The sequence below is a fragment of the Citrus clementina genome, unplaced genomic scaffold, assembly GCF_000493195.1.
Source record: "Citrus clementina cultivar Clemenules unplaced genomic scaffold, Citrus_clementina_v1.0 scaffold_1, whole genome shotgun sequence".
Taxonomy (NCBI): domain Eukaryota; kingdom Viridiplantae; phylum Streptophyta; class Magnoliopsida; order Sapindales; family Rutaceae; genus Citrus; species Citrus x clementina.
In genome coordinates this window covers 1245413-1256091 of record NW_006263303.1, presented here as the reverse complement: position 1 = coordinate 1256091, position 10679 = coordinate 1245413, and the positions used below count along the sequence as shown (strand labels likewise).

Below are 10679 nucleotides of genomic sequence, written 5' to 3'. Positions count from 1 at the left end.
TGTTCCCCACAACTATCAAAAACTAAAGTTGTTTATTCTCATTATACTGTTTTACTTTTGATTCAGCAAAGGTGATTAAATCATGTCATGTTAGTGAGTTTATCATCATTAATTGTTTGAACTTACTGTCTGTAGGGAAACCTGAAAGATTTAAGTTTTCTTCTTTTTCGGGTTAAAGCTAAATTCCCGACAAGCCTGAAGATCACTAGTGAAATAAGCTACTCACATGATAACATAACAATTTTGACATATTTTGGCTCTTCATTGATAGTCATAATTTTCATGCTTTGCTTCCTAAAAATTTAAGGTTGTCTAGTGGCTTAATTATGTTGAAATTGTTAATCTTGATGGAAATTTTCTAGTCTTGGCTTGATAACTTCTAAGAAGTGAATCTAATTGTTCCACAATTTCGTTTAGAGTAAATTTCTTTTTGATGGAATGGAGACATTGAGATTGAAAAGATAGAGAAACATAAATTTTTAAATAGGTCTAAAATTTTATTAATGAAAAATTTTGAATACAAACTTAAGGCTTTGGACTCCTTTTATATTAATCTTCAGTATTAGAAATGTATCAAGGTAGACAAACTCAAAATATTATTATATAATAAAATTCTCCTAATTGAAATAAGAAAAATAAAACAAACAGGATTTAAATTTGATATCTAAAAACAAAAAAAAAGATAAAAGTCTTCAAAACAATACGAAATGTAGAAAATTTTCATAAACTTACAAAATGATCATAAAAAAAAGGCAATTTCCAACTGAAGCACGGGACAAATAGCTACAGTATAGTGAGTCAAGTTCATCTCATTGCAAGTTTCGAAACAATATATTATACACATCAAATGAATATCTGTAGCTCAAGTTACAGTCCCTTGCTTATCTTTCGTAGCCATCCTACATCACTTTTGTTTAATTTAAATTGATTTTCATGCCGTGCTCATAGCTGCTACGCCGACGACCAAGATCACGACTTTTAAATAGTGAATCTGGATATTTCTTTATAAATTGTTTGGTGTTGATTCCTTCTCTTAATTTGGAGCCGATTTTTAAATTATGTTCATTGTTTCTAAGTTGATCAAAACATATATCGATAAATTTTAAATTGTAATATGAATGGATTTTTAATGTCTTATTTTGAATATAGAAAGAGGTGAATCAAATATATTAAACAAGCAAGTATAGACATTTGTACATCTTTTTTATTTTTTTTCCCTTCCTTTTTGTACAAACTTTCATTGTGAAAGGGCCTTTCCCTTGAATTGCACACTTTGTGAAAAAGAGAAGGGGAACAACCAAACAAGCACTACTGAAGAGTCAAAGATGAGATCTTCCTTAGAAGAAAAGGTGGTCAACACAAATGATAGCTATATCTAATCATGCAAGGTATATATAGAATCTCATGTGAAAATGTTGGGTTGGAGAAAATCATATTGGCCTTAAAATCCCTTTTTCATATACCCAAAAAATTAGGTATATTGAGATTGTCTCTTTAATGGGGTTTTAATATTTGTTTTTAGATGCATCAAATAAAGGGGTTCATGCAAAAATCCAAAAGGAAAATGGCCTTTTATTCATTTATTTATTTATTTATTGGGAGTGAAAGCAAATGGTAGATGGCCTACACACTGAAAAGCCACAATCCTTTTACCAGTTCAAGTTGAACTAGAGCACAAAAACATTTCTGTAGTTTGTTGATATTTTTTTGATAGGGTCAAGGCTGAACCCGACTCTTCTTTGTCATTAAGTTTAGGGTTCATGCATTTTTAAAATTTTATTTCCCTTCTTCTCCATTGCTTCACATGGCCTTAAACACACTCGGCAATTAATCGTAACTGTCAAATGAAGTAAAAAAAAAAAAAGAGACAAAGATAAGATTGAATCCAATGAGCCCTATAACAAAAAATTTGTGAAAATGTAACGTTGGGGCTCAAGTGCACTAAACTGTTCCCAAATTTCATAAGATTCCTTCCACATTGACACGGCCTTGGGATATTTGCATTGTAGCCCAAAAAATCAAAACAGTGAAAGGAGTACAGATGTAACGCAGAACTTTGGAAAGCATGAACCACCGAAAAGTAATAAGGTAAATTTGTAAGAAAACTACGAATTGCAGCAAAAAGTAAAAAGGAAATTGTGCAATAAAAAGCTTCTTTTTCCGCCATTTTTTTTTTGTTAACTTTTAATTGTTCACCAGTACTCTTTCTGTTATATTGGGACTAGATAATGGACAAGGCATCTTGTTTAATTTTGTTTGCAATGTCAATATCCACAACATCAAACATTAAAAATTATTTGTACAGGAAGACTTTTGGGTGCATGTTCCCCGTTTATACCCCCCTCACTGTTTTCGGCACATGCCTATTTACCATTACCGTATCAGATGTGAAGGCAACAAGAATTCAGTGCATGAGGGTGTATATATAGTGAGAGGTGAGAGCATAACGGAGCGGGGCAGTGAAAGTGGAATTGATAGAGTAGATAAATATTAAATATCATTTTAACACTGAACCAAGCCAACGCGATTAGTTTAGACTCTAATCGAAGAATGATTAGATCTCATTGTAATCCGAATAAGTCGATGAGATTTTAAAAACTCGTTTAGCGAGATTGGATGATGCTCTTATCCAAATGACTCTATAAGAGAAATTTTTAATAGATAATCTCAAAGAAATAATAAAAGATTGAATATTAGAGGATGAAGTTTTGAATACAATAACTCTCTATTTGCAATAAAAGAAATCTACTTCCTTAAGTTAACTTAAAAAGGAAAACTAAATCACAATTATACTTGAAATCGAAGACTAAAAATATATATATTCCATAATGGACTCTAATTAAAAATAGAAAATATCAAAATACCTAAAATAACAAAATTCTAGAATTCTAATATAACATCTTGCATCAGAGCACCTAAGGTCCAGTTTGGGATTACTTTTAGGAGGTTCAAAAGTGATTTTAAAAATTTAAAAATTAATTTTAGTGTTTGGTAAACAAAAATTAAATTCACTTTTGTCAAAATCAGTCCCTCCTACAGCTAATTTTGAAAAGCAGGAAATTAATAGCTTTTAGATTCTGATTTTGAGAATCAATTTTATCTTTTATTATAATTTCATAAATATCCTTAAAATTATTACATAAACCGAAAATTATCCTTATTCAAATTGAAAACAAAATCAATATTTTAATAAATTTTTGTTATAATTCATCGACATAAAATTATTAATATCAATTGTTGATCAAATTATTATTAAATTTCTTTCACTATATTACAAATTTAATTATCAATTGTTTTAAGATGAAAAAATAAAAAATAAAAATCAATATATTATAGATTTTATTTTTAGTTAAAATTAGTATAATACACAATTAAAAATATTGTATGTAAATATTTTTATATGTATAAGTAAATTTTATCTTACATTATGTATATTTTAGTGATTTATTTTCTCTCAGCAGTTTAACAATAAAATTTACTAAACATCCATAACTGTTTTTAAAACTCACAGTACTTCTGAAAATAAAATTTACCAAACACTTAATTGATTATCTTCACACCTGATTATTTCTATAGCACAACTAACAGCAATTATTTTAAAAGTTACATCATTCTTAAACTGGCCCTAAGGTTTTTTGCCTTTCTCTTTATCACATACATGTCTAACCCTCTCTAAAACGAAGAAGAAAAATGAATGCAATTTTTAAAGAAATTCTATTACTACAATTATAGATAATATAAACCTAACTGAATTCATTTAAGTTTTGAAAGAGCTTTTGACAAATGCATGTTAACATTACCGGACTCATTAAGTTACATCATACATCAAGCTAAAATCGGTTTTTTTCAAAAGACTTAGTTGTTATTTGTCGAACGACTAGAGATTCATGGAAAGCTACTTAGTTGTTAGGCGTATGGGCATAAGTTATAGCGTGTACATAATTCTACGCTACGAATCAATAAACTCATGCTGCAAATTCGTACGTTAGAGCGCCCGCTGTAGAATCCCACCGTTCAAAAAATAAAATTTATACGGTATGGAGAGATGAATGGGCTAGGGCCTGAAATAATGTTCATTCCAGCCTAGAATTTAATGGGCCAATATGAATCCTCAGTACAGACTGCAAAGCAATACCTATTATTGGGCTTCTTTCCCATTTAAGGCCCATTTGCAAAATGTTCTTTTCCCCCTCATTTTCTGTGTTAATATTTTGGTTTGCTCTAAAACATATTTATACTTCATAACTATTAATTTTAAGTCTTAAGACGTGGGGTGATAGGTTTGGAAAATTAAACCCACTTGAGTTTGGAAAATAATTTTACCAACTCAACTCAAATTAAGCATATCGCACGGATTTTTGCACATTCCTGAATTTGAAATAGAACCATTGTGAATCAGTCCCATATCACCAAAACAAAATCGCAGAACTCAAAATTCAAAAGAGTTGTTGGCTACGATAATTTATACATTAGATTTATAATTAATTTATTCTTCCTAAACGACAATTCTAAGTAGAATTTAAACTGTTTGGTAGCATAATATAGCTGGCAATAAGATTGAAGGGCATCGATTTTTCTTTTCTTACGAGAAATAGAACTAACGTTCGTTAGGTACTGTATATATAATATATGTTTCTACTTGGGGAATATATGCACATGGTGTGGGGTTCATTTCTTTTGTTTAGTTGTTGAAACTTGAAAAAATCCCATTACCAACCAATGCTTATATTTAAATAAAATGCTAGCCGTTCGTTTGTTGTTTAAACAATACGAAACTTTATCCTAACCCTGAGAAAATAAAATGAGTAATATTACACATCCTAAATTTTTTATCTTAAAAAATTATCACAAATGATGTGTCATTTATCAATTTGTTGGTGAGATTATATAATTAATTCACTTAGATCTTGTAAAGAATTATCAACTACTCAATTAATGACACATCATTTGGGATAACTTTTTGGGATAAAAAATTTGGGATGTATAGCACTACTGAAATAAAATAGGACTAACAAAGGATTCTTTTTATATGTAAGAAAGTTTTTTAAAGTAATAGAACCTTAATGTATGTTGTTTAGTATTTATTTGGTTAGAAATATTATGAGAATTAATCGTGGTTTAAGTAAGCTATATGTGTTTTCAAATTACTAACTACTAATCCTTTTTTTTTTTTTATTTAATGGCAGTAGGTAAGAAAATAGATAGAAAATTAAGAAGTTGAAAATTAAACTCCTTTCTTTAATGTTGGTTGCCCTCAACGGTAGATTGCTTGGAGTTTCTGTTTGTTTGGTTGGGCTAAGTCTTCAAAGCAAAGAGATAAGTCAAATGTGCGTGTGTGCGTGTAAATTTGGGTACGGGTGTTCTCAATTTTTTTTTTTTTTAATGCGGACACATTATCAAACTACACTATTGCAAAAAGAGGGTGTGTCTATAAGCTTGTTATATGCCTACCCGCTTATATTAGAATTTTTCGCCCAAATAAAATTTAAGATCCTAAGATACTGATGTAACGTGCGGTGGTTGTAAGATAGCAGTCTTCCTACACTTGATCATAATACAAAAACCGAAGCTTTATAGTTTCTTGTTAAAACTCTTTTAAAATTTGAATTAAAAAAGAAAAAGGACAAGTCGGCTCTCATACTTTCAAGCAAATATTGATCATTGACAGGGACATTGTTCCATAGTGCTTCAATTATATGACTAGTCCAATTTCCAAGTCGTAATGTTTTTCCTTGTCCTACTGCAATGACTTTGATGTTGAATTCTTGACTCGTAATTGCACGTTCCATGCTCCTGAGTTTTGCCTGCTTGGAACCTTCAAAAACCTGTAGCCTGTAGCAAAACTCTTGTTTTCCCCTTTTTTTCCAGTCTTAAACACGGATTACAATTGAAAAATGTGCCTTCTTCCGAATAACAAATTTTCACATGCTACAAAATTTGGATTCAACTGTACATTCTTATGATTAAATTACAGATGTTCCCACTTGGAGACCTCGACGTGAACAATCCTTTTTTCAAACTTAAGCGTTAAGAGTGTCCTGTTCCTATACTAGCTGGCAAATTTAAGAGCACAAGCATTTGTCATGGAGACGCATTGTATGTTGCGACAAATATCGACGGGGGAAAAAGGGCGTGGCCTTTTGCTGGTGCTGCTGAATGGGGGCATGGCTCATAATATCTTTAGCCTCAACGACCCCACTGCTAGTGCTGCTAATCAAATCAATACCAATCCGACGGACGGTTGCCTGTCATTATCTCGGCCAGATGAGCCAAAGCTTCAAGGAATTGTATGCAGGTCAAAAAATGTACACAAAATTAAGTGGTCAGCACTGTATTGCTAGAGCAATTTGGTTTCCAACTTGTACTAATTATGTACCTCAGACGATATTAATTACACACGTCATGTTTTCTGACTACAAAGAGGCGAGTACATATACATGGCTGCTTTTCTTGACACTCATTAGTTTCTGGTTCGGCAAAACAAACTAGGGACTCCAAAGGGTCCCCTCAATTTGGTGGTACCAAACTACGTACGTACACAAAATTGTGCCACATATTTGTAACTAAGATTGGTACAATTAATTAATAACATGTTCGCTTCACTAATTAAGAGGCTCGTGTAGTTTCACCAACATTCTTCAATGTCGGATGATAAGTAATAAAGTTATATGAACAATTATTTCGGTGGGATTCCAAAATGGGCGTAGTGCTTTGTGTCATGTAAAGTTGCAAGAAGGGAGACCGCCCCATTTTCTAATTTGCTCTTATCACTTATATCAATCTGTTACTCTTTGACAAATTTTTTTTTTAAAAAAAAAAAGAAAAGAAAGGGGGTCCGAGAGATCAAGTAAATTATAAAAGCGACAAGAAAAATGGTAATTAAAACTACCAAATCTTTGGGGAAAATATAGCAATCACTTCTGCCAGAAAGAATCAATCACTAATTTGTAATTTATTAAACTAAAAATGTGTATGGCTAATAAACTTTTAGATGGGTAATTTGGCATCTTCTCCTCTCATTATTTATGAAGTTGATAGTTCCAGTCTTCTTACGATTGTGAAAGTATGTTTTTTTGAATTTCCAGTATTAAATTTTTATTTTGATTTTATTTATTAATTTTTTAATCTATTTGTAACGTGCATACTATTCAACAAAAAAAAAGATATGGATGATGAGAGGGTCTTAATTTGAGTAATTAAGTTTAACCATAATATATATCTCAAATATTAATGTGCATAGGGAGATTGTCAGTTTTTTTTCTATTGAAATCAATATATCTCGTTTGCTTCTTAATGTTTTTATAATACCAATAACTCTCTTGGTACCAAAAAAATAATAATTAAATAAAGGAAAGTATGGATAAATAGGTCGTTTACGTGATATTTGATCTTGGAATATGTTTATTATAAGAAAAAAAATGTTTAAAAATTTACAAAAACTATAAGAAAAATATCTTATTATAAATTTTTTATTCACACTGAAACTTATAATTCTTATTTTGAATATTTAAATTTTATTTTAATTTCAATTTATATAATTTATTTAATGTGTAATAAATATGAATAAAAATGCACATTGTAGAATTATGGTGCCAGAGAGATTTTTTAATATTATAAAAACAGTAGAAGAAAAATGACAATCTCCCTAACAATATCTTGAAAATGAAACATGATATTAATTCCGAGAGGCAACAAATCATCTTTTTTTTTTAATGAGATATAGTACAACTGATATATTTACAACTAGAATTCAATGATGACTATTATTAATATTTACAATACAATTAATAATTTAACCTTTATAAATTGCTCACAAATTTCTTGAACATTTAGAAAATAGAAACTTCACCCACAATGTAGTTGGAGAATATATATATTTAAAATGAGAAAGGTATCCACTAGGTTTCAAACCCAAAACTCCTTGGGAGATTGGGAGCAATGGGATCACCTTCTTACTCCATCACTAATTTTAAATATTTCAAATTTGTGTTAAACAAAAAGTATAATTATATTTCAAAACAAGATCATGCATTTCTTCTTTTTACTATAAATTTTGCGATAGTTTGTTTCTTTGTTTGCTACCGTTCCACAGCATTTCCAACACGCAGAACAAGAATGATAGTTTAATTCTTTATTTTATGATCATAATTTGACCAGAATAATTGATTAAATGCATGAATGAAACCATTAAGTGGACAATTCAATGGCTTCGGTTAATATGAACCTAAAAACCCCCTCAAAAGGCACAAAAATTTCGGACTCCAGTCAAACTTTAGAACACAATATATTCATTGACCGTCAAAACTGTTTCAATTTACAAACAATCAATTAAATATGAGATAAATGATAAAAGTTTGACCACAAAAACCTGAATATTTGCCCAAAACCGTATCATTTATGCATGGAATAGCACTGCATGTAATCACATACATGTATTTAGTTACTTTTACTAATTTTCATCGCGCAATTATTCGATTATTTATATACAACTGTTAGGTTTTCTTTTTAACTTTAGTCAGTTTTCAAAATTTTAAACCACACAATAATTAAGTGGCAAATTATTTTTTTTTTTTGGATTTTTTAGTCATTTAATATGCGTTAATAAGATTGACCTTATAATTAATGGAGTTGATTTTCTTTTCAATATTTAAAAATAAATCTAATTCATATATTATTGTCCCGAATATTACGAGTTGTGGCTTCTAAAAAATATTTTAATGTGTATGCTTTATGCATCATCATAAAATTGATTTAAAAGGTGTTAATATATATTTTTTGGTAAATTTTAAAATAAGTTGGTAATTTAATATTCAAAGCAAAAGAAAAAAAATGAAAAGTTTATGTGAATTACCATAATTGAAGCGCTCTTAATTAATCGTTTCCTTGTTGATTATTTTGACTCGTTTCTTCGTTGAGGAAGTCACGGCTTCCCCAGATTGAGAAAGTCAAATTTCTCAGGTCAAATCTCAGAACTTAAAATTAAAACAGCTCCACCAAAGCTTGAGCTTCATCACATATAAATAAATACCATAATCTTCTCTAAAACCCTTAGAAAGAAAGAGAGTTCACAAAATAATCATCTTCTCAAACAACCCCAACACACAAAACCGAAAAAATGTCCCAACTCCATAGCAACTCTTCCTTCACAGCTTGCTTCTTCCCCACCACCACCACCAAAAACTCCGACCACCATCCATCTGACCCACCGACTCCGCCGCCGCCTCCGGCACCCATCTCCGGCAAGCCAAATCTTAGCACTTGTCTCTACAACACCCATCTAGGCCTATTCTCCCTCACTTGGTCAATGACCCTTTTTGGCCACTCTCTTCACCTTGACCATCACCCTTTTGATTACGGCAACTCATCTCCCATTTCATTCTGCAGCAACTCATCGTTTTCTCATGCTGCTTTCTCGTTTCATTTACACATTAAGCCCTTGATCTTTTGGAAAAAACGTGGATCCAAAAAGCTTAGTGTCATCACCACAAACAAAGCATCAAAAAACATACAACTCTTTTGGGATCTATCCAAGGCAAAGTTCGGATCAGGACCCGAACCCCAATCCGGGTTTTACATAGCCGTTGTTGTAGATGGTGAAATGAGCCTTCTTGTAGGAGATTGTATCAAAGAAGCCTATGCAAAAACAAAAGCTCAAAAGCCAGAGAGAAGCCAAGCACCGCAGGCACTTGTGTTAAGAAGAGAGCACGTCTTTGGCAACAAAGTTTACACAACAAAAGCAAAATTTGGAGGCAAAACAAGAGATGTTTCAATAGATTGTAGCACAAGCAACGATGCTAGGCTTTGCTTTAGTGTTGATAACGTTAGGGTTTTGCAAATAAAGAGATTGAAATGGAAGTTTAGAGGCAATGAGAGGATTGATGTAGATGGGGTGCCGGTTCAAATCTCATGGGACGTGTACAATTGGTTGTTTGATGATTTCAAAAGCAACAAAAATGACGGCAATGGCCATGCCGTGTTCATGTTCAGGTTTGAAGACACCGTAGACAATGAAGAAGAACAAGAACCCATGTGGCAATTGCAACAAAGTTCTTGTAGCAACTTTGGCATGAGTGGGATTGAGTGGAGGAAGATGAGAAAGAGCCTGATGAGAACAGCTCGAAGTTCGTCGTCGTCGTCGATTTCCATGTCATCATCTTCATCAGGCTGCAGTTCTTCAGTAATGGAGTGGGCTAGCATGGAGGAAAGTGAATTGAGCCCCGGCCCCAATGGCTTCTCTTTGCTTGTTTATATCTGGAAGAAATAATGAAAGCTAGCAGCTGGTGCTTCAATTATTCTTTGGTAATGTTTTTATTAGAAATTAATTAAATTAACTTTAATTCTCACTAACCCCCATTTGTTTATGAACATATGTATTTTAGAATAAAAATTGAATCAAATCATTAGGACAAATACACATTGATAGTACTTAAATTATTCTCTTCTTCATCTGACATTATTTCTAGTATGCTTTTGTATTCAATGTAATCAAAGTTACCAAAACAGATTCATTAATCAAAAATTGAAAGCCATTGTTTCAATGTCGTTCTGCGTTTTTTACTTTCATGAAACTTATGGAAATGGCCTAAAATTAAGGTTCATTAACCAAAATAGTCCAACTTAAATCTTTTTCTGAGCACATTATCGACTGCACCGGCCATCTATTGTCATATTGCGGTCGA

At 31.5% G+C, this 10679-nt stretch overlaps 1 protein-coding gene across 1 annotated transcript; it reads left to right on the top strand.

Annotated features, from left to right (window-relative positions):
• Window positions 1–9024: 9024 nt before the first annotated feature.
• On the top strand, window positions 9025–10431 carry LOC18053792. The gene has a single exon (XM_006450253.2). The coding sequence runs from the start codon at window positions 9116–9118 to the stop codon at window positions 10262–10264; it is 1149 nt and encodes a 382-aa protein (XP_006450316.1). The 5' UTR covers window positions 9025–9115; the 3' UTR covers window positions 10265–10431.
• The last annotated feature ends 248 nt before the right edge of the window (window positions 10432–10679 follow it).

What these genes read in the sequence shown, in the direction of transcription:
- LOC18053792 (XM_006450253.2), top strand. Translation starts at nt 9,116, where the DNA reads ATGTCCCAACTCCATAGCAACTCTTCCTTCACAGCTTGCTTCTTCCCC.